The 25,635-nt window shown below is 35.6% G+C and overlaps 1 protein-coding gene across 1 annotated transcript in view; it reads left to right on the top strand.

The window, feature by feature from the left end:
• Positions 1-25,223, top strand: part of LOC139695367 (protein FAM91A1) — a 35,032-nt gene extending 9,809 nt beyond the window's left edge. Inside the window, exons 7-17 of the mRNA XM_071594093.1 lie at positions 1,139-1,290; positions 3,647-3,941; positions 7,379-7,671; positions 9,233-9,376; positions 11,533-11,696; positions 13,576-13,724; positions 14,900-14,963; positions 17,286-17,421; positions 18,217-18,648; positions 19,839-19,908; positions 21,251-25,223. Of these exons, the coding sequence (XP_071450194.1) occupies positions 1,139-1,290; positions 3,647-3,941; positions 7,379-7,671; positions 9,233-9,376; positions 11,533-11,696; positions 13,576-13,724; positions 14,900-14,963; positions 17,286-17,421; positions 18,217-18,648; positions 19,839-19,908; positions 21,251-21,475 (2,124 nt within the window). The 3' untranslated portion in view covers positions 21,476-25,223. The remainder of the gene's footprint in view (positions 1-1,138; positions 1,291-3,646; positions 3,942-7,378; positions 7,672-9,232; positions 9,377-11,532; positions 11,697-13,575; positions 13,725-14,899; positions 14,964-17,285; positions 17,422-18,216; positions 18,649-19,838; positions 19,909-21,250) is intronic.
• Positions 25,224-25,635: the final 412 nt, after the last annotated feature.

The raw sequence follows: 25,635 nt of genomic DNA, 5'->3' as shown, positions 1-25,635 counted from the left end.
AAGGCATGCTGGCTGTTTTCTGAAAGAAATAGTTTTTAGTGCTGTAGTTTTTAAAATATTTTACATTTCGCTTCCACATAATTGGCTCTTTCAAGGCTATCAAGTAAAATGTGTGGTAGTGAAACCTTTTGGTTCAAAATATAAGTATGTTAAAGTTGGACATAATATGCTTATGCTATTCTATGTAATCATTCTGTCATAAGATTGATGCACGTATTTTTTTCTTCTATTTAAATATAAACTCCAAAATTTCTGTGTGCAGGCTGGCTGGCCCAGGGCTGCCTGCTTGTCATCATTGCTATTTTTGCCAGCCATATCTTTCCTGCATCATCATCTTCCTCCCCCTGATCTTAACCAATCGTGGCACTAACAATGCTCCCAATGGTCATGGAAAATGGAAATACTACCTGTAAATGTAAAATATTAATTTTTTAAATTGATTTGTATTCAAATCATAAGCTAAAAAAATGAGAATTCTAATTTTAAAAGGAAAGGAAGATTTGAGATTTGATTAAAGAAAAGATACAATCAAATTTTGCATTTGACCCATCACTATTTTTTTGTTAGCCACTTGTTGAATAATTAGCACAGAAAAAGTATCTTTTGCTGGCTCCATGATAAGTTGAAGAGAGAGAGAGAGTTATACATATTTTTTTGATGCATTGAACCCTTGAGTAATCCAGCCTTCTGCATAATTGAGACAGAGTATGTGTAGTGTGGGTGGTTAATAAGTGTCACAAGGTGTTGTACTCTGCCAAAAAATATATTTTCCTTCTAATTTGCAGCAAGTAAATATGTATGGTACATTTATTGGCAAAATGTATTTTTTTCACCAGGGTTCAAGAGTTCTGTAATCTTATGGCCCTTTTATTAACTACACATACTGCTAAACCATACTCTGTTTGCATTATTCAGGAGTTCAGATTACTGCGGATTTACTGCCTCAACAAAAAAAATTTCACTTCAACATGGGCAGTACTTTATACTTTCTTTGTAGTTGTCTATTCATGCCGAATAAATTGTATTGATAATATAGCAGCAGTCTCCCTTGTAGGTTGTCATGTGTGTAGTTAATTTATAAACATCTATCAAGTAACTGAGTCTCAGTGAATAGTAATTTCATTTTCACCTCTTCCAGCTTGCCAGTGTTCTCCAAATTGACATAGAACTCGTGAAGTGCGCTATCTCGCTGTACTGCCGACTTGGATTTGCAAAGAAGAAGGGCATGCCCCCTGATCCATCTGAACTTCATTCATCTTGGAGGAACAGCCAGGCACTTAGTGGAAGGAGGTGAGCACAATATGCTTTATGAATGGTTGACGATGATAACTTTGCTGCCATTTATTCTCATAGAATATTCTCTATGGAGATGGATCAAATTTCTCACTGTTTGTGTGTATGAGATTTTGAGATATGGAAAAACAGGAATGATGTGGTTTATCAGTTGGCTTGATTTTTTTGCATGCATACATCTGTTTTTTTAGCGTTTGGTTTTCAGTATTAAAAAAAATGTTTTTTGTATCTATTCTTAAATAGTGAGCTTATAATTCATGTAAACCATGGATCAGGCTAGTGTAGTGGCTAGTGTATAGAGCCCAGGTTCAAATACTGGTGGTGGCAGGATTTTTCTGTGGTATCTCAATTCTGGGGTTACTTGGGGTTCTATGTGGAGAGCACTTTGAGTGGGGTGCAACATTTTTGGATGGAATATTACGTGGGCCGTGCAATAAATGCACAAACTGATGCAATATGGCAGCCATGATGCAGACTATAGCCCCGCCCACTAGTGGCGCTAGTTGCCTGAAGCCTAATGAGTTGTCTGTGCTTGGCAGATCGTCAAGCTGTGCGTTTCTGTTGTCCTTGTATTTACTGTTTGTCGAAAATGAAAATTGATGAAATCATGGAGCAACGAATCAACATCAGGTTTTTTGGTGAAGTGCAGCAAAAGTTATCAAGAAATTACTGAAATGTTTACAGCTGTTTACGGTGATAATGCTCTGAAGAAAACATCCAGAAGATTATTGTAAAATTCAGAAAAAATTTTTGCCCTACATCTTTGGGTGCATAATTGCAATCTAGGTCAAATATATGCTGAGAATCATATAAACATAATGTTTATTGCATATTTGTATATTTCAATGCATATTTGGCCTTCACTAATAAAAGAAAGGTCATTGACTTAAATTTGGAGGGGTGTAATAACGCAAGAGAGAAAGACTGAAATCTGAAGGTTCCTTATTCCTATCCTGTTGGTGGTACCTATACCTTTCAACTCTTGTAAAAACCTTATTGAGGGGAAGGATAAGAAATTTACTCTTATAATTAAAATGCACGTTTCCATTGGTAAGAGAAGCATTTTACCCATGAGGATTAGGTCACTCATATCTACATCTTTGGGTGCATAATTGCAATCTAGGTCAAATATATGCTGAGAATCATATAAACATAATGTTTATTGCATATTTGTATATTTCAATGCATATTTGGCCTTCACTAATAAAAGAAAGGTCATTGACTTAAATTTGGAGGGGTGTAATAACGCAAGAGAGAAAGACTGAAATCTGAAGGTTCCTTATTCCTATCCTGTTGGTGGTACCTATACCTTTCAACTCTTGTAAAAACCTTATTGAGGGGAAGGATAAGAAATTTACTCTTATAATTAAAATGCACGTTTCCATTGGTAAGAGAAGCATTTTACCCATGAGGATTAGGTCACTCATATCTACTGGTGAAGCTGTTTATGAGGGTGAAGTGCACAGAGTTAGCCTCAGTGGAGCAAGTTAGAAGGACATGGGATACTGTGACATCAGTCCCCTCAAGAGATTTATTATTGCATTCACAAATATTATTTGGAGGTATTCCTTCCTGGTAAAGTGTTCTAGAGGTAAATTGGACCTAATTGAATCTCCAGGTGGAGGCTTGTGGGATGGAAAAATCTGTCAGTGTTTTTTGAAATGATACAGATTGAGGTGTTCCGACATTAAAATATACCCGACTCTTATTGGGTAAATTAAGGGCACCATATTTGATGTGCTGAAATTCGAACTCCGGACAGCAAATCAGGACACGAAGCCTTGAAAATCTAAGTTGTCTAAAAGTAATAACAGCCATGGCTGGCGTACTTATCATTTACTATTTTAAAATAGTTGTGCCGTACAAAAAATAATTACAAAATATTTAATGTTGGGAAAAATGAGTTATTTTGATGTTTAAAAAGCAAAACTAGTGACAGAAAAAGAAATTGAATGTTAGTATCCAATGCATTATCATGTAGTACTACTGCCACCACTATTTTGACTGTAATAAGTATATGTGTGGGATTGAAAATGAAAGGATTAGTTGTTCTTCAAGTAAAAAATATCTGAGTAATTAACATTTTCCAAATTGTCCCCTGGCGATAATTTTTATTCAGATAAAGAGGATGTCTAAAAATGAGAATGTATGGTAATCCTGGGGAAATGTTTCTACTATGATGTTTTTGGGATCCTTGTGTATACTGATAGACCATCCAATTCTGAACCCTTTGAAAATGGTCGGTGGAATTAGAAATTTTAAACCGAAATTTGACCATGATGGATTATATCACTCAGATGCTCCCAAACCAATAAACCAAAGTTTTATTTGAGCATTTGGATTTCATCCTTAGAATGGCGACCACTAAGGAAGCAGTCTCCTTGTTGGACCTTGGGCCATTTTCATCCTATGGCGGAGATGGAACACCCACCCTCACATCACCAGGAGTCTCATCCTTCTCCGCAGACTTCTCCGAAGGGGAGCTGGCCTCAACCCCTGGCTCTGGCCCCCTGGGGGCTCCACCAAGGGGCACTCCACCCTCAACACTACCCCCTCCAACCTCCACATCCTCTCCTCGAGCCAAGCGTGTGGCCTTCCTCTTTGACTCTACTCTCACTGCCTTCCTCATGATGGGCAACCTGTCCCCAGTAAGTAATATCTGATGAATTCCTTTGCCATCTGAAATAATATTTCTTTCACAGCTTCAGTTTTGATGTGCCGTCGACCAGAGTGGCACAAGGCCCTTTTTCCATTGCTAATTAGTAACCAATTGTGAAATTTGGTCAGTAGAATTGAAATAATATTTATCATCTGCTTGAGTTACTAACAAAGGGTATATTAAATAGAAGAACCAGTACAATATGTAGTCTGTATCAACTTATACATGGTATGTTGTAGAAAACTTTGCGCAACTTTGTTTAATTTGTGACACTTTGTGCACTTTTTGCAAAAGTGCAAAATATATTCTGCCAGTGATGTGACAGTGGCATTTAAATCTCTTAATGATTTCTATTAGCTCTTTCCTCATCTGAGGATAAGGGCATGTTTATTGAGGGGTTAATAGTGAAATGTTAATGGTGAGCACAGAGATAGTTTTTCTTGAGGAGTGGAGGAATTAAATAGCAGAAAATCCTAGGCTCCCTCAACTGGTCTTGGACTTCTTGAAAAAAGTTGAGTTGTTGTTGTTTATTATAATAATAATGCAGTTATTTAGGCCCAGTGTTATGGATCATTGTTAAAAATCTTATGAAGGTAGTTTTCAGATGATAAAAGGAGTGTTCCGAAAGTAATGCAATTATTCCCGCACCTCTTCTATTGGTCGAAGTGGGATTAAACCACTAGGAGTAGGTAAGGCGGATGCTAAGCTTTGCTGCAAAATGGATCTCAGTGCTCTCCAAGCTGTAGAAGCAGCAGAACGTCAGTTATTGTAAACCTCTGCATTCCAAACGTGTCAGGAAAAAAATGGAATCGACGATCGAGCAACATTACCCAAATACCAATTTTTGTGCGAAACTGAAAAAATCTCTTGAAGAGACTACGAACATGATATTTGAGGCTTATGAGGACTCTGCTCTGTCCTACTCACTTTGAGCTGGTTAAAGGCCAGGAAGAGGTTCATGACGAACAATGGTCTGGACAGCCATCAACCAGCAAAACCAACAACAATATGGCTCATGTTCGACGATTGTTGGACTCTGGCTAATGATTGAGTATCAAGATTTTTGCCAATAAACTGAACTTGTTGTCTACTGTTGTGTTTTGCATTGTTGCTGAAGTTTAAGCGATGAGGAAAGTGTGCGCCAAGCTCTTGCCCAAGGTTTTGTCAGACGACCAAAAGACCGACCGAGCAGAAATTTCAAGTGAACTTTTGCAACGTATTGAAAATGAGCCTGATTATTTGAAAAATGTCATCACTGGTGATGAAACCTGGGATTTTGAATAAGACCCAGAAACAAAACGCCAAAGCTGTGAGTGGCCCACCGACCAGTCCCCCAACCCCAAAAAGGCAAGAATGAGCAAATCAAAAGTGAAAACAATGTTCATTGTCTTTTTTGACAGTAAAGGAGTAGTTCATATGGAATTTGTCCCTCAAGGACAGATAGTTAACGCTGCCTACTATGTAGATGTGCTGGAAAGACTCCAAAAAGGGTCATCGGGACAAGAAAAGTCATCTCTGCTACCTGGCAACTCCATCAAGACAACACGCTACGAGTCCACGAGTTCCTGGCCAAACACTAGGTGCCATTGCTGCCTCAACCCCCCTATAGTCGTGACGTCACCCCAGCAAAAGTTTTTTTGTCCCCTCGGATTTAGGCAGCCCTGAAAGGAACCCATTTTTTGTCCATAGAAAGAGGTCCCTGAAGATGCCTTCCAGGGCACATACCAGTCATGGCAGAGTCGCTGGAAAAAATGTGTGTAAGCCCAAGGACAGTACTTTGAAGAACTTTTAGTGTTTGTGCAAATCTGTTGAATAAATTACAATTTTTTAAATTGCATTACTTTCGGAATGCACCCCGTAGGTTCTGTTTAGACCACCAAATTTAAGCAATGTGGAGCCTGGATGGAGAGGTCGGCTGGAACCTGTCCCCTCTCTGGATGTGGCAGGCAGATTAAGCATAGATTGGCACAATCGACCAAGAGCCTGTTGTAATCTATGTACCCAAGGCTCCACACACTCCAACAATCATCATACCCAAAAATTGTGGACAAAAGATCCCTGAGTTAAATTCATCATAGCTCTTATTGGTATAAATGATTCTTTGCATTTTGGTTGACTATGTAAATGAGTGAGCAAGAAAATGAATGCTTGTGATAAGCTTGCGCAAGATAAATGGCATTGATGCCAAACCATTTCAATTCCCAGTTAAAGACTTTACTTATTTCATTGCTTATAAAATATGAGGTGGAAGATCAGGATGGTGTGGTGGCTAACGTAATGGCTTCCCACCAATAAGGCCTGGGTTTGAACCCTGGTGGTGGCAGATATTTTTCAGTGGCATCCCGATCCCTACTAAAGGTGCTTTGTGGAGGGCACTTTGAATGAGTAAGCTGTCCGTCGGATGGGATGTTAAGCTGCAGACTCCTTGGTGGCTATTGATAAGAGTAGGCTAATGCTGACTCTGGGTTTGTCTCCACCCCTCATCCTTACCTGTCCATCCCTAATGGCACAAATGATCTCAGCTGTTGGTCGCCTCCCCTAAAACTACTACTAGAAAATATGAGGTAACAACAACATCATTTAGCCGTATATTTTAACTGCGATTTAAATTATGTTACATGTCACAGTCATGATTGATAGTACTGGTGTAACATGTCATGGGAGGAAATTTATTTATCACGAATACCATAAAAAAGGGTGTTCTCTCAACAAATGTACATGCACTAGTCAAAATAAAGTCAGGAGTGAAGATAAATTTCAGTGGAAGAGCTGAATGAGTAATGCAATAGGTAAGCATTAAAGCATGCTGTGTAAGCTTACTCATAATATTCAGAGAAGTTCTTACAAGTAGTAGTAGTATTTAGGGAAGGCAACCGACAGCTGAGGTCATTTGCGCCATAGGGAATGGACAGGAAAGGATGAAGGGTGGAGAGAAACCCGGCATCGGCATTAGCCTACTCTTAATGAAAGGTGCCAAGTGGTCGGCAGCTTAGCATCCCATCTGACGGACAGCGTACTCACTCAAAGTGCCCTCCACAAAGCACCTCAAGTAGGGATCGAGATACCTCTGAAAAATATTCAACACCCCCAGGATTTGAACCCGGGCCCTCTGGGTGGGAAGCCAAGTTCTTACAAATCTGAGTAATGTGGTAAGCAGTGATAATGCTTAATTTACATGATATGATTTCAAAAGAATACAGTGTACCTTACTCTACAGTAGAGTCCCTTCACATTTGCTTGAGAAGTCTTGGTTCTTCTTGGTAAGGTATGGTTTTCATGGAGATGTCAATGTTTTCAAGAGGCCTTTTTAAACCTATTTCATTGAAATATGAAAATTTTGAAAAATGTTATGAGAAATTTATGGGAATTAATATGACCCTTGTGCACGGTATGCCCTTATTGAGTATATGAATTATCTTTGAACAGGGCCTTAAAAGCCATGCTGTCACCATGTTTGAAGTTGGAAAGCTGCCCGATGAAACCCTACCCTCCCTCTTGGCTGAGCTTTGCAAGATCTCCTGTGAGGAGGGGGACTGTGAGGGAGAGGCAAGGCGCTATTTTGACCATGCCGTCCTCCTCCGCTCTACCCTTTTAGCCCTGCGCCCACAGACAAATGCACTGTCATCTCAGCAATGGCCCCCACACACGCCTACCTCGGAAGCACTCCCTCCGCATGGAACCAGCACCTCTCTTCAAGGCGATGCTACTTTGACAACTGGGTATGAGTGTACCCAGTATGCTCATTTTGAGCATTCTGGGTACTTTTAATCACAAGTCAAGGAATGTCTTCCTTTCTCTCCTCAAGTGACTTTTAATGGGTCAAGGTTTATAACATAACAAATGGAAAGCTGATAAACAGAAGTATACATTCAAAGTCCTTAAAATTAATAAGATTCAAACTCTTCATGGACAATGCTGTCTGCCTACACTTATCTCACTTGTTTTCCTGCATGTTGTTTCATGTTCACTACCATAATCATTTCACTTTAAAGTTGACTAATCACTACCCTAATTTTCTCATTTCCTTGCCTTTGATTTGTACCTAATTGAAAGATTTTGGTGACACATGATATCATGTAAATTCATCAAATGATGTAATGAAAAAATGTTTCCTCATCTGAAATGCAAGGTTTAGAAATAATTCAGAATTCAAGTTAAGCGACCAGAAGGTAAAAGTAGATCTTAACTGATAAAACCAAATTTAACTGATGGTTATGTATTTTTCAAGTAAGTGCTACATTCAGGCAACACTCCTTGTATATTTCCTCAAAACAACTCTAAAATAAAAGTGCATGAGCAATACTCGATAAAAATACTTGGTACCATTCTACATCATATACCAGCTGGAGTTATGAGGAAGAGAGAATTTTCATGCTCTGAATGAAAATTTCAAAATTTACGAGCATAGAGCCTTAGGAAGGTATAATGTCCATCATCAATCAACTTATTCAATTAGAAATTAAGACATTTTCACTGCTAAATCCCGAAGAATGTAACAGTTAATGTTTTAGAGGCAAATAGTAGCTTCTTCAGATTGGTCCTGTAAAAATGTTGTTATGGGTGTTGATAAATAACATCCTTCTGATATTTAGAGTACTTAAATGATCATTAAAATATGAATGTTGATTTCCTCTTGGTATCAAGTTAAACAGGCAATTTCTTCATGCTATCCACCAATGTGAAAGTTCATTTGTTTTGCCAAAATCAATCCAAGGTCTTTAGCAACCCAATTGTCATTCAAATGGGCTTTTGTAAAACATACATGCTGAACGCACCTGGCATGATGCGAAATCCCATATAGACTGATTAAAACATTTTTGAACTTTGGAATTTTTCTCAGACATTTTCTTGGTTCCCAACCTCTGGCCGCAAGAAATTTCCTTGGTAACAGTGAGTTGTGTGATCAGAATCTCAGTGACCTGAGTAAGGAATTTTTGCAAAAACACCCTATAAAGGGATGCCATTATGTTATTGTGCCAGTTCTCAAGCATACATGAATAAAGGGTAATACATTCAGGGCACTGGTGTTTATTATTTTTCTTTCTTTGAAGTGTAATGGTGAATTATTCATTGTTTAATAGAGGTGGACCTTATTTTGATAGTTTAAAGTGAACCTTATTATAACAAAACCGATTCAGCAAATGCACTTGTTGACTCGCAAGATATTTGCTAAATTGAGCTTTCACCGTAGTACTGAACTCTAGGTCAGTGTACATGAAAGTCATTAACTCTTATGCATTTATTGCATTTCTATGAGAAAGTTGATGCTTGGAATTCCAGGGCTGTATCTCCTCTGGACATCTCAAGCGAGCATGCCACTTCAGCCCCTGATTCATTGCGACTCCCCCTTGACATGGTGCGTATTGAGAGTTTGCAGAGTTTGGATCCTGAAACTCGATCTCGGCTTCTGAACAAAAACTACAGGTGAGAATGGTTCCCATAAGGTGGACATTAAGGTTGTGATTAACTTGGAAATTATAAATCATTGAATATGACTTGAGTAGGCTAAAGTTCTCCAGAAAAAATTCCACTCCTTAAATCCTATATATTTTGTTCAAATAATAGAGTAATATCTTATATATTTTGTTCAAATAATGTGAGTAATGCAAACAACCACAGTTTTTACTGAGCATCAAATAAATATGTAATTAAGTCTAAACATGAAATTAATCAATGGTATTTTCCCAATATCCTCACAAAGTCCTCTTGCTGATAAGAAAATATCCTAGAGATCCATGGTGTGTTTTGTGATAACAATTCCTTCTTAAAATATCGGTAATTCACTTTTATTTGTCAAAATATTTTCTCTTGATGGTCCAATTTGGAATTCTAGCTAAGTGGATTACAAACATTCAGTGGTGATATTAGTTTTAGAGGACATCTCTCAGAGCATAGAGAGATTTTAATGACTGAGAGATAGAGAAACTAACAAATGGAAATTGCTGAATTTAGGTATTTTCACAGGTGAAACTTTTGAGAGTATAGGATGTAAATGTATGAAAAAGTGAATATTTAGGTTAATATTCCCTTTACTTGAAATTTAAGTACAATGAAACCTTGCTTAAATACTTGCAGAATTTCAATGCAATAATTTCAGTGTGTAAAAATCATTCGCCTTGACCAGGATTCGAACCCGGATCCCTCAGTATCTGGTCAAGTGCTTTAGCCAGTTAAGCTATCGAGGCGTCCTCTTAAACTCTGAAATTTTGGGGCTTTTTAAGGAGCAAGATGTTGTGACAAAATACCATGCGTACGATGTCACAGGCATTCGTAGTTGTGCTCGACGTGCCACAGTCCACAAGGTTATAGCCAACTTTTAAACACTTGGCTTCATCCGCTAATATGCATTTCACTGCAAAGTTACTGTTGCGGCATCTCCCGCAGTTTCTTTGGAATTTACCTTCAGATTATTTTTCACTGTTTTTATAATGGAACTCACACTATGCCTTGTTATTAATGTTTTGATTCAATTATAATGCAAGTGCTATATTTTTCAACTGCCATTCAAATGTAGCTGTTGAAAGTAATTTTTACATTTACCTCAAAAAGTATATTGTAATTATCAATCAGTGGAAGAATAACTTATAAATAATTCAATGAGGCATTTTTACCCTAGTGAAATAAAATTGATATTATGGTACTGTAAATTCCTTAAATCTGTCTATCAATTAAATATTTTACACCCTTAAAAATGATAATAGCTCCAGTTCATTTTCTAAAGCAATCTGATCTGTGTGGCCATGTCAACATCAGCATTATCATTATCCCTCTGATTGTATTTCCGCCTCCAAATCACTTTCTAATGCCACTTCATTTCTCTCCTCGACTTTCACTAAGCGTATAATAATACCTTTGTTTTTGAAGTAGACAAAATATTGACTACATTTTAAATTAGCCTAGCTCAGTTTCAGTTCTCTACAATGAGATGTAAGATGTGTGGGCTTTGTTTTGAATTTGCTGACATATTTTTTTCAAACTGCAAGTGAAATTCATGTCAACAGTGAACCTTTCTCTTAGGGAATCTTACAAATACCTTATGTGGGATTATTGTCTGCTTTGAGGGCAAATAAGAAGCAAAGGTTCCAAATATTGTTAACCCAATCATTGAGTGTTGTGGGAAATAGCTGTGAGAAGAAGTATGTGGAAGTGAAGAATAGCAAAGCCATTCCAGCGCCAAAACAACTATTTATGGTTTCCATGGGGTATTTTGATCAATGAATTTGAAACTTCACAGTGGCATTATTATTGCTAAGATGGTTTGTTTTTGAGTTGAATTTAAGGCTTTAGAAGTTGATTGAGCAGTCAAAGAGAATAAGTGTTTATATTCAAAACTATTGGTTGTTTCTTTCTATCTGTTTTGTGCATAAGTTTTAGGTTATGCAGGAAAGTGGACATTCAACTTAAATGCATCTTTAAGAAAAAAATTAACTCTGACTCCGTACAACATGCCCATTTGAAAAGAAACTTTTTTGGGAAATAAAGTGCATTACAAATGCTGATAAATGAATGAAAGTGAATTTTAGTTCACTTAATTGAAGCTAAGTTCTCTTGGAATTGATTTCTATTCTCTTTCTTGGAAGGTTGTTGGTCTCAATGGCTCCTTTGAGCAAAGAAATTCGGCCAATAAGTAGTTGTGTGCCACCGCACCTTGGACCTGCCATCCCTGAAGTCAATTCCCCATGGTTCAAACTGTTTCTGTATCACTTCACTGGTTCTGGCCCACCATCATTGTTGCTAGCCAAAGGTAAATATTCTGCTTTATTTTTTCCATGATTTGATGATGTTAATTCTATTTAACGGAACTTATTATAGATATTAATTACAATAAACATCAAATACAGGGTGCAAAAAGTCTTAACACTTTTAATTGAATGTGCTTTAGTGCTCTGGGCTCATCAGGATCTTCTAATACAATAGAAGGGTATAATATATTTTAATATTTTTTTTTGAGCTGTCTCTATTGTAATAATGCAATGTTCCTATGAAACTAAAAGAATGCTAGGTAGAGCAAAGACATTGAAGACTTACCAGTACATCTCATGAATGGATAGCAAAATTAATTGCTTCCTCACTTAGTTTTTCCTGTTATTATAGACAGAAATATATTCAGTAGAAGATAATAAAAAAAGACAATAGCACCATGATTTCTATGACCAAAAAGCCAAAAATATGTTTAATAGCCTGCATCCAAAAAGTTTACATTCAATTCTTGCACAAGATATTTAAAAACCTGGAATAAGAATGTGTAATTCATAAACAACATTTTAGTTCAAGTACAAAAATTGTGGATGAATTACAATCTAAAGGCCAAGTAGTAATCCTCTGGGCTAAATTCAACCCTTTTCTTACAGAACAAGGAGCACGAAGTTTTCACAACATAAAAAAGTGTCAGTGTATTGGTGAAATCTGAATTTTCTCAAGAAATGTGAAAATGCAATAATAAATTTATGACAAGTTTTGCAAGATCTCAAACTTGTCACCAAGTTTTGCATTTATTTTAGCTTCTTTGCTTTTCTAAATTTAAAGTTTGTTCTGCCAATTAGAGTACAGTATGCTTTTTGTTTATAGCTAGCACTTTGTTACCATATTCTCAAATTAATATTATAGTTAACTAAAGTTGCTAGTGGGCTCTCTGAATACTCGGTGTATCCATAGAAATGAAATACCATCCTGATGTTTGTTTTTTCCTGAGTCTGCTCACATGGTGGCTTATATGTACCAAGCATGAATAGGTCTCTCATCTAAAATGAGCATAGTTTTCATCTGAATTCTCTATTTGCTTATCACACTCCTGACTTTTTCAAAAATTGGACTGTTTTGCAAATGTTTCCCCAAAATTTGAAGGAATCAATTGAATTCCTGATGCTTTACCAATCTTCTAACATTATGGTCAACCTTTAAAAGCATGAATCAGAATGCACTCCTAGCAAACTGGAAACATCAAGGTGCCTAACTGGCATTGCTAGTTATACTGAATGTGTTAAATACATCCACTGCCATTGTATTAAACAAACATCAGTTTATATGTGGTTCTAATAATATGCAGTTTTAACCTTTGTGGATAAATATTTTTGCTGCTGAAATTTATTTTTTATTCAATGAAATTCTTTGCCGTTTTTCATTATTTCTTGCAAAGTTAGTTTTGTAAAAGACAAAATATGTTAATTTATTTGCTATAATTTATTATCTTTAATAATATTAATTGCAAACAGTTGAAGATGTTGTCATTGATTTTTGGCATGGTATTATTTAATTAGATAGGGTCAAAAATTTCAGGACAAGGACGGAGGAAAATAATGGAAAATCTAATGAAGGCAAAATTATTATTGCATTCTGATGGGCTGGATATTTATAATCAGTGCATAAATGAAATTTGTCCCACCTCTTCCTCGGTACTTCAGTGTTAATGTAATGAGTGGCTTTGGCTGCTTAAGACCAGAAATATGAATGCAGACCAGAATGGCCAAGAATTTCCAGTGGCATAAATTATTTGAGGGGATTTTACTTGAAAACTGTATAAAATTATATGAATTGCTAAATTGCAACTGAACTGGTAGGTGAAATGAAGGCTATTTTTTGTTCTCATGAATCGTATGTGCTGATCTCTATTTTCATTGAAACAGGCACCCGTCTAAAACAGTTACCTGCCCCTTTCTCTCAGTGTGAGCGTGTGATGGTGACAACTTGGGGTCATGACCCTACAGTACTCCCCATCTCAAGTATTTTGTTTGCCCTTAATGATGCTCTTGGACATTCCGCAGTCCTTGTTCAGGTAAGAACAGTTGAATGCTGACTTTAAATTATTCAGTGTGAAGGCCATCTACATTTTAAAATGCATTTTTGCAGACTGGGACAAAGTTAGTTGATTCAAAATTCAGGGGGGATTTTTCATATATGATTTTGAATAATATAATGTCATTACATTGAATGTAATTATACTGTTTCACCATTATGCCATTAAAAATACTCTAAATCCAGGGTTGAGTACTGATAAAATTGTTTGTCAGTACCTAAAGTAACTTATTTCCTTTGTATGACAAACTTTAATTCTTATGAGCTTAGCTGAATGGTGGAAAGCATGATGTAAAAGCTGTTTATGATATAGCTTAGATTTTGTAATGATACCATATCTGTCTGAATAGAAGCATGTTACAGATATTTTTTAGGAAAAGGTAATATTTTAGATTCTAATGCTGAATAATTACAGGCATGTGTTACCAATCATGCATAATATCTTACTGTGTGAGACGCTGGATTTATTTCTTGCAGCCAGGCCAGGACCTTATTTCAGAATACAAAACGTGCAAATGAAATCCAAAGATGTGTATTTTTGTAAACTAATGAAATATCCATTTGTTTTCTCACTATGCTATTTTGGTGTATGGCTTTATCCATGTTTAATAGGATAATGAAGGGGATATTCATATATTCAGGGTGCGGCACTTAAATCTGGACAAACACGCGTTTTCTCAAATGAGATTTCCTCGCCGGATTAGCGATGTCTTCCCCTTCTAAGAAGCATTATACTCAGCCACAATATGGTAAACAGTTGATCTGGGGTTCCAGAAGAATCGAACTATTTCGAAATGTAACGCCCAGCGTAAACACTTTCGATTATAGTGGCTCTTCGATTGTATTCTGCAGTTGTACGTAACATCTCGGCCATTTTGAGGTTATGAATGTTTACTGGATAGATAGCTTTCAAGAATGCCAATCGTGACCTCCAGTGGAACTACAATATGGTGGAAAATTCAAATTGAAATTTGTCCGGATTTAAGCGCCGCACCCTGTACATATTAACCTACCTTACAAAACTTTTAAGATCATATTCAATCACTTTCATAATCACTTTATCCAATAGTCAGTCTTTCATTGTTGTGAGTAAGTTATTTTCCGTAAAGGAGTTTTTTTTTCATTTTAACCAATGCTGTAAATTTGATTGCCCAGGCATTTGGTGTTGACCGTGGACCAGAGATATGTCTCATTCCATTCCCAGCAAAGGCTAGTAATTGTAAGTACTCTACTTATAACCTAATTATAATATAATTTAAGCAAGAAATGCCACTTGATCAGTGAAGAGTTCATCGACCAAATCCACCCTTATTTCTTGTCTAAAATATTCTAGTCCCTTTTAATTTACAATCCCTGCCTGAAAAAATCTTTTACTCTCCTTGTTACATGTATATTTTCAATTGTGAATCTAGCTCAGTAGATGTCCGAACCATGGGAGGCATATTTCCAGGGACAAGAAGTGTGAACGTTGAAGGATTTTGGGAGTATCTGACTCATTATTGATTATCATTATTTTAAATATTCACTTCCGAGTGGTGTTTCGATGAATTGGTGAAACTTGAAGTCATAAAAAATTCTTAACTCTTCCATATGTAATGGTTGTACTATGTAAAAATTTTCTTTTACACATGAATGTTTTTTTTAAGGCTTTTCTCCCCCTTTTTCTTTTAAATACACCTACATATCTTCTTGTTAGCGAGCACTGCATATTATCATGCCATCCTAGGTTAGATACGCCTCTTTAAATTGTGTTTGGTATTTTGAGGAAACCAATTATATATTTACACACATAAATACCTCAGGAGATGTTTATGTGAACAAATAACTGAAATATGTTACATGTTTCAGTTCTTTGTTTGGACTTTCTCAAGTTATGACAAGACACAATCAAGGAATACTTCCAAAAGAAAACCTCTCAAACTCAATGTTACAGAGTATCATAAGTGTTGGAGAGTGTTTTTAAAAAATCAATGCATTACAGTTAGAAGATCATTTTACTTGACTGAGCAGGACCCCATTACAAGCAACAGTTGAAGACAATGTTTGGTTAGCAATTTCATGATGTTTTACTCAAAATAAAATGATTTGATTGATTAAATTTGTGAGTTTGATGCAATCATTTCAGAGTGTAAAAATCATTCGCCTTGACTCGGATTCGAATCCGGGTCCCTCAATGTCTGGTCGAGTGTTTTTGCCAGTTAAGCTATCAAGGCTTATGGTGCCTTGACCGGGATATGAACTCGGATCCCTCAATGTCTGGTCGAGTGCTTTAGCCAGTTAATTCCGGTCAAGGTGCCATAAAACCTTGATAGCTTAACTGGCTAAAGCACTCGACCAGACATTGAGGGATCCAGGTTCGAATCCTAGTCAAGGTGAATGATTTTTAATCTCTGAAATTGTTGCATTGAAATGCATATTAGCAGATGACTCAGTAAAAAGTTACTGTTACGTCATCTCCCCCAGTTTCTTTGGGATTTGTCCAAGTGAGTTTGGTTAATTTTTAGTTTTCTTTGACAATTAAAGTTGACTTTTTAACAAACCCAATGATTTATTATCATCAAACAAAATACTTTCAAGTCTTCAAAGTTGGTTGCCACTTATTATCTCAAGTATGTACATGTTTGGTTTCATCAGTGCCTTTTGAGAAGATATTGGCATTGTCCATTTTATATTCTGATTAACATCAAAATTTTCAATTCGCTTTGCAGTTTTTTTGTCAATTACTCCTGATGCCCAGTGCAATGAACTTCAGTTTTTGTAACAGTTTAAAATAAATGAGAAAAAGTACTTGTCTGAGTAGTCATCCTTTTACTCCCTCAACCTCTGCCTTCAAGGCAAAGGAGACATCATGAGGCAACACACATCCTAGTTCCTGTTCAAGCCTATCAAGCACTAGCCATTGCTCTCTGTCACCCCTCCTTTCTCGTAACCATTGTGTTTGCTTACATTATCATTCTGATGTTACCTAAAGAAAAATTCACTTTCTCAGTGCTTCTATAATTTGAGTGTTCTAAGGAATGTTGACAATGTTTATTCTATGCGCTCTTAAAAACACACCTTGTTTCTAAAATGAATAGGTCCAAAATTTATGATAAATTCTTTGAAAAAAGACAGAGCAGTAAAAACAGCTTTACCTTTTATTCATTGATACATTATTTTGATTTAATCTCAAATACTTTAATTTTTTTATTGAATATGAATACTACTCCCATGAGGTAATTTTGAGATGGACGTGATTGTGACAAAAGTTTTAACTATTCATAATTTTTTTATTATTATATTATTGATGCTTTGAGACATTTTCTCAGAAAATCAATGTGAGCTGCCACAACTGTTTAGATAAATGTACTTAACTGCATTAAAACCAACTATTTCAAGCAGTGCTCAAGTAATTTAGATTCTTTCCATTATTTCACTGCTCTAAAAGGGGGTGGACAAGGTACATGATTTGATGCAGCTTCTCATTTAGTGTCTTGCTTGCATATACATATTTAGCCTCTGATAGCTCCTATGATTACTTAACTGAAGTAAATATTTTCAGCTCCTGATGGCCAGAATGGACCAAATTGGTGGTCACACCCGGTGATACAGAAACTTTCAGAGCACATAGACCTTAAACACAACTGCGGTTTCATTACAATGGTGAAAATGGAAAGGGAGTCTCTGTGCAGCAATGGGTAAGTGTTAATGAATATATATGTTATATGTGCCTTCTACTCTATGTTGATCAAATATATCCTTACGGGTAGCATTTTACCCTTAGGCACACTTTTTAGCCTTTTTGTATATCTTTTATATTTTAGTCCTTTATATGTGTTGTGTATGTTGGACCCATTCAATGTCGACTTGAAAGTCAGGTTTTGGATGGTCTGTAACAACATATTGTCATGTATGCATCTTTGGTATATATCATTTCCCTCTTCAGTTCTTTGTATTTCTTTCTTCCCTTCATGCAATCTAAATCTCTTCCTTCCTCTTTCCTACGTACACAACAAACTCCTTTCTATCACTTCCTTAAACAATCCACTCTCTGACAGTGCTTCCTTTGTTCACTTTGTATGGCTCTCTCAGATTTCACATAGAAATTCTTCCCTTCTCTCATCATGTTGAATGCATCATCATTAGTCTTTCTCTTTGCCCAAATTAATTTCACAATTCTTTTCCATTTCCTCATCTCAAAAGTCTCAAACTCACCCTTTTAACTCAAAAACCAGTTTTCAAATCCATTCAGTACTGTGCACCATTTTAAGTCTTTTAATTCCATGCTGCTTCTGGAAGTTTCCAGCTTTTAAGATGGCTTTGTGGACACAGCAAACTTATGTGATGGTAACTCCCATAAGTTGCGTAGAAAGGTGTGCTCAATTCTCTCACATGGGCACAGAATCTTGCTCACTGAATCATATATGAAGTGGATAATGTTTAAATATTTATTTTCCCATTGAAGGAGGTATTTTAAAAATTTCACTTGACAGGTACCACCATACAAGTGCATTTAACAGTAGTGCTGGTTTATGCTTGGAAGTAGAGCAGAGTCCGAGATCATCATTGGGGAGGAGGACGCCAGAAGGTCGCAAGTCTCAAGGAAGTAGCCCGCGTAATGGGGTCACTGACAAAGAGTGTGCAGCAATTTTGGCCGAAGAATTGGATGCTCTGGAAGGAGTAGAGTTGCCAACTGCCGCGACTGTGGATGACAAAGGCAGTGTGGACAGTGTGAGAATTGTGAACACAAAGGGAGATGGTGTTTTCCAAGAGGCAGAATGTGGTGCCATCGGCAGTGGGACAAATTCGGAATTTGATGAGTGGACTCTTTTGGATTGCAGTTTTGGTGTTCCATTGTTTGATGCTCAAGCAAATGCAGAAGTGTGCCATGCCATTGTCAATGGAGGTCTTTGTGAGGAAGAAAGGTGAGTTGGTTCCTGCTATCTATCATCTTCTCCTCTATGAGTGGAGGAGAAGATGTTAGATGGAGTGGAGAGAGAGTCTGAGCAGTTATCTTTAAGAGTTCCTCTTAAAAATAACTGCTCAGAAGAGCAGTTATCTTTAAGAGAAATTTGAATAAAAAATCATTGGGTGTTGGATATAAAGCCATTAGAATCATTATTTTAATGAACAGCATTTCGTGGTTTTCCTGTCAAAACTTAACCCTAGCATTCTTTTCTATGCATGTTGATAAATGTATACACATTAGATTTTTGTTGTGCTCATATTTGGAAACTGCTAAAGTAAAGCAATATCTTCTGAGAAGTATGGTTACATAATTACAGATTTGCATAATTCAAGGGTTGTATAACGTGGAGACTGCATATGTATTTAAGCAAATTTAGAGCTCAGAACCATTGAAATTGATCATTTTCACAAATTATTTCTTCAAACAATTTTCTATTTACTTTATTTTCTTGACGATTAAAATTTTCTGAGATTGTAGGCATTACTATTAGGCCAAAATATTTGAGTTTATTCAAATGGCAACTAAAACATTGGCTGCTGCAATCAAGAACTGAACTCAGCTGTAATTTATGAATGGACTAAAATAGGATGTAAATTAATTTTTAAATCCCAATTATTAATAGGAATGGTTTTCATATGCTTGAGGTCCTTTAGATGATTATTTGCATTACCATTGTAAAAACTATTGAAATAGTGTTATTTTTCAAATCCATAGTATCAACCCAGAACTGGCCATGGAAAAATATAATATCATTATCATAGAGGATTTTTTTTGCATTATTGTGTAATTTTAAAAAGTGAAATTGATGAAAATTTTTAGGATTATGGAGGGGGAAGGATTAATTAGGGAAAGTTGAAATGATTTTGTTTAACTGCACATATCATAATGTTAGCATTTCGTTGTCAAGCATTTCACATTAGAAATAATGGATGCTTGATGCTTTTTATCAAAAATTCAGCAAGAAGATTGAAATATCTGTATCAATATTTTGGTCAACCTGGGTTGTTGTTGGGCCAACCAGGTAGGTCTAAATATCTATATAAGAGTACAATCATCATGTTAGCTTTTTGATAAAAGTAATAATTTCTTTTTGCGCATATATGTGATCTATGGGTTTTTCAAATCTACCCTTGCTTCTAATTCCAGTTTGAGGAAGCTTACCAATTCAAGTAGGATGCTGTGCTTAAGGCTGTTAGATTTTATATCAGAATGCCAGGTAAGTTGTATTCTTCGTTTTAGTTTACCCTATTCCCAATAAGTTATGATAAAATTTAGATGTTTTAAAAGTTCCAAAAGTACTTATTTCAAAATTAAAATATGTATTTGGATTACTCTCTTTTGTATTTCAAATACTCTCTGTTCAAAATTTGATATCATTCAGTGATCAAGAATGTTTACATTTATATTAATATTGATATCTGTGTGGCACTGGTATCAGTGTTCAGTAAAATATATTATTTCCTCATGGATAGAGGAAATTACAATGGAAATCAATAAATATCCAGAGTTCACCCATGTATACACCATGGAGTTTGCATATGATGAGTACAGCATATAACAAGAAACTCAATATAGCAAGTAATGCTCAAGATGCAGCTTACTGTCATATGATTTACATGTAAAGTATATCACTATTAGCTAGGTCTACCTATTTAACCTTCTTCTTCCATTCCCTCTCCTACCTACCATTCCCCCCCTCCCATTCTACTTTACTTAACTGCAATGAAGGTAATTGCATTCTTTTACCGTGGAGCTATGGTGGTGTGTATCTATATTACATGCCAGAGAAGCTGTGATGAAATTCCTCACCACCTCAATTCAACCTTAGTTAATCAATGCGGCAGATTTTATCAATGGATAGTAGATATAGAATTGGAGCTGTAAGTTTTCCATTTAAATCGTTCCTTACGATAGCACTGTACACATTACAGCAATGCAGTCTTATCCATACAAATTGGAGCAGTAAGGATTCCGATCACATGGTCTTTTGGCTAACCGACTTAAGTCCATGCTAAGTAATTGCATGAATAACATAGCATTTTGAAATTGAACGCCCAGTTCACTCTGCAGCCTTATCAGAATTTTTTCTTCTGATTCTTACTTTATGTGTGTCATTTATGTACCAAATGTAGGGCTTTATTTCCTCTCTCACTAACCACAGAATAAAAGTCTACCTGGGAATAAGTTGAAAAGATTTCCTTTGGTTAGCATCAGAGTAAGTACATTTATATCCTGAAAAATTGATTCCGTAACTGTGATTAAACACTGCCAATGATCCTAGAGACCATGGATTATGCATATCAAAATTTGTCATATTTTAGTAATATGCAAAGAATCTTCTGTCATTTTATCACGAAACTAAATGTAAGTATCTACGAGTAAATGGCATTTGACAGAACAACACATTACCAAGGAACCAAACTCTCTCTTAAAGTTAGGTAAATTAAGGTGAAAGTAATGCCAGTTCTCATTGGCGTAGTGAGTAATTCAGTAGGGAGACCCAATTGGGTGCAATAACAATGTAGCAGTGATGTAATATTATTTTCCTATGTTTGTAGGATCTCCCTGTCCTTCCCGAAGATGCTACTGCCTCTGGAAGGAAGCTTGGAAACCCCTCTGTGTTTTCTGTTCCTCCTTCCTCATCTTCCCATCACACGCCAACTGGTCCCCTGTCCTCCCAACTTGGGGCTTCCTATGGCGGGTCCTGTGTTCACACGGTCGCTCCTCCCACACGCAGCCTCTTATTTTACCAGGGTTATCTGTCAAGGTGGAGCCGTCGGTAAAGTTGCCCACCTTTCATCAGACTGTCCATTGCATTTTCCATAACATTCACATACTTGCATTTCGTCTTTCTGAGTGGTGGGCATCTGAAAGTTTAGTTAATTTTCCTGATTGACTTAAATGTTTTTTTCATTTACGGTTGTGACACGTCTTTACAAGACTGGGTACAACTTATAATATTTTTCAGTTGTGATTTACTTGTTGGTTACCCTGTCAGATATACAACTTAAATTATGTTATTTCATGTAATACCTTGCTCTGATTGAAATGTAAAATAAGTATTGGTACAAAACTTTTTTGATCTACAAAACTGATGTTCTGCTATGTAAGATTTTGGTGATCACTCAACAACTTTCTAATCTGTAAGCTCTTTCCATTCTTTAGCATTCATTGTTGATTATAATACATCATTTTTATATAATGTTCCCATTGTGGTTTGCTGACATAAAATTTCATACATATATCGCTAACATTATGTATAGTTTTGATTTTTGCTAAAATTTATAAATATTGCATTATTGTAGAAGTTTTTGGTTGGCTGTGAAGTGGAAACATGGAATGAATGATCATCACAATGTAATGAGAAAGTGTGCCAGTTCCTTTCATACAATGCATATTTGAAGATGTATAAATTTGTTACTATAGGAACCATTATCACTTAGCTAAATGTATCACAAATTTTTTGTCGTTAATTTGGATTTTTGGTTTTTTTATCACATGAGATTCAATTTTCTCTTCAATTTAGTTGGCTTCTGGTGTGTCATCTCAGGCATGCAAGTTATATCTTGAAATAGCCATATTAATTGGTATGGGATGTTTAATTATCAATGCATATGGCTCAATAACTGCTGCATTCTTTAGTCCTGGATATGTTTGCATGAACAATTAGTCTTAATAGGGCCTCTATAGGACCTTAGTGGCACTTCAAATTATTTAGTGAAACATTCCGATTATGAATTTGATTGCATTTTTATGTTATGGAGAAATATAATGATTTTTTTATGTTGGTGCTATCATTATTTTGTTACTTGACGTATGTTATTTCTTTATTTAATAGAGTACTGTTAATAATTCTATTATTTATACCAAGCTTGCTAAAAATCTCATATTATTCTTACTGTTCGTCATATTGGGTAACTCTTCAAATCATTCACATTGATGATTTTTGGATATATTGTACCTATGTGTATATTTTTACCAAAAATGGATTTTATGTAAATTTTTTTCCTTATTTTATCCATAAAGGAACAAAACCAAATTATACTTGACTGAAATAGCATAAAAGTAATTATTAGGGGGCATTATGAGTCGCAGTTAAAATTTAAGGAATTAATTTGATAACAACAGTGTTGCATTCTTGTAACTCCATGGTACAGATCCCACTCATACTCTTGAAAAATATTAACTTGTGCAAAGTGCATGTTGTGCAGGATTAATATGTACTGAATGAAACTATTTATTGTTTAGCATCCATTAAATGTATGTTTATTTTTCATCTTTTTGAAGTGGCTTTATGCTTAAGATTTCACCATTCAATGTGTCAATTGAAGGCTGGACTTTATTCATCAAAGAAGTTGTCTCAGTGATTTTTTAATTCAAAATTTAGCACTTAAAATTAATCAGTGTATTCAGATACTCAAACGAATCTGATAACTGAGTTAGTCTGGTAGTGGACAAATGATAAAAAGAGTAAAAACAATTTCCAAGACTTAAAAATTTTAATGTTACTGGAGAGGCTTGGCCGTAATTTAGTTTTGCTTCATTGTCTTTTTTACAAAAATGGTAACGCTTCTATGCCCTCAATGAGTCGGAACTTAATGAATCCTACCGTGTGTACCTATCTTGAAAAATATACATACATATTTTTGGAAATTCATCTCATGGATTCATCTCTAGTTTTAGGGCCAAGCCCTCAGTAAGTTAGTGCTGACCTGTAGGAATGAGTCATTTGTGGTTTTCCCCAAAAACTCATCATTTTGGCAGTTTTTCATTGATCCTTTGATTATATTCCCGCGTTTGGGGTAAATATATATATATATTTGAAATGAAAGGATATGACCCAACATTTTAGTTGAGGTAAGTTTTGAAAAGATGGAAATTCATTTTCATGGCAATTTATTTCTTTAACTTCTTGATTCAAGCCTTAAACTTTCAACCTAAATAATCATCACCTTATTATTTAAAAAAATTCATTCAAATGGACTAGAAGAAGTCATCAAAAGGCCAAATGGCTCTGCTATTTCAATCAAAATTGGTAGCTAACTTATGTTCTTGGCCATAAAAATCAATTTATACATATGTATTAACTTTTGCTGCAATAATTTGGGAGAAAAGGGTATTTTGGGATATGCTAAGTCTTCCTTTTGCACTGCACAGCTTTTAAAATGTTTATAGTATTGTCTGGAATTTAAATTGCAAAGGTTATATTTCAATTAATTTTTAGTTATATTCTTGTTTTTATGTTTTGATGGAGTTCTGTTGGATGAGGTTTTCCTTGTCCTAGAGATCAGAATTGTAATTTACATGATTGTGAATAGCATTGAGTTGACTGGGAAGCCATGATGAAGTTTGCAAATGCAATCTGGTTTTGTATTTTTGTCTTAAGTTCTCAAATATTCTGGTTGTAGTCACTTAACAAAGGCTGTGCTATCAATTTATTATGTATCATAATTGAATCTGTTAATTTGAAAGCAGTTCATGGTTTCAGTTTTAGCTATTCATGATATAAATTTAATGTTTAAATCATTTTTTGTTTAATTTGTTGTCTTGCCTGACAGAATTCCAGGTTGATAGATTTATGTATACATATATGCTTAGACCTTTGATTTTTAACGTTAGTAAAGCTATTACTTCATGTTTTGTGATTTCTCGAAGTTTTTAAGCTTTTCTGTGAAAATATCATTTAGTGATGTGATATCATTAATGTCAGTATATCTTTAAATATGTGGTAAATAATGATCTAAAAGATGATTTATTTCAGTGTGGCATTTTATATGTTTACCGTAATGCATAAAATAATTTATTTTCAAAAAATGTTGAATAAAAAAGTAATTAAATGTCCCCTGTAAAAGTGGTATAATCTATAGACTCCTGTGGGAGTCCAAGGCATGTAATGCAGACAGATTTCCCTTATATTGGCATACTGTGACATTTGGAAAAGTCAAATGGGCTGTAAACATAAATTCTTTGGTGAACTCTTAGGCTAAATCACAATAAAAGAATAAATCACTGATTGGGTGTGTACATAGGAAAATAGTGTCAGCGAGTGAAGTGGAACTGCAACCCTGTGTTTCAGTTCCAACATTGATGGGTGTAGGTTGCACAAACAAACCATTTTCATTTTCTGTGTAAAAATAGACATTCAGGGAAATCAAAGTAGCTATCTGCAAAAATAAGTTTGTTATGAATAAAGAAATATTTACTGTTATTTTTTTTACCCATATAGATCAGTGACCAAGAAACTAACTGTATAATTATTTTGCTTTATTTTGTTTCCCTAAAGAGAAGAGGAACTGTGTGATGAGTCACAGGTTTGTGTGATGTTTGGGTTGTATTTTCAACAAGGGAGCAAATGTTGCAAAGGTGTTTATTGATGCTTTGTGGTGCCCACATCTGTTTTGAGAAAAAATAAATATCCTCTGAACTGTATTTTTTTACTAGAGACTGATAGTCATGCATCACTATCTAACAACAATTAAAGTTGAAATGTAGTTAATGTGTCAAATGAATTTCAAGTTGTACTTATTGTAAAAAAATAAAGATATTACTACAATTTTATATTTTTTCAGTCCGTATTTAGTTCTCTCCAGGTACAACTCTGATTATGGTAATAATTATGATTTTGACCAGGCTTGGCAATGAAATCTGTGCCACCAAAGCAATGGTTTTGCCGCAGAACCCAGGCTGGGTTTCTCATCCACTACCTCAGTACCGTCTGCTAAATTCTGTTTTCAGTGTTAGTCCATGGAGGGAAATTTTAGAATCAAGTGTAAAAGCAATTCCAGTTCAGGCTCTGTTGGGCAGGAGTTTTTACATACAAGGAGGCTGATGGTGGGAGTAAAGGTTCACTTGAACCATAATGGGTTGGATTTGGTTCCAGCAGTCATCTCTGTTGGGAATCCTATCCTCTTTCTTCATCTCAAGTAAGTATGTTTCCATCCTT

The sequence above is a fragment of the Hetaerina americana genome, unplaced genomic scaffold, assembly GCF_022747635.1.
Source record: "Hetaerina americana unplaced genomic scaffold, ioHetAmer1.1.p SCAF_1, whole genome shotgun sequence".
Lineage (NCBI taxonomy): Eukaryota > Metazoa > Arthropoda > Insecta > Odonata > Calopterygidae > Hetaerina > Hetaerina americana.
This window is presented reverse-complemented; position numbering and strand designations above follow the sequence as displayed.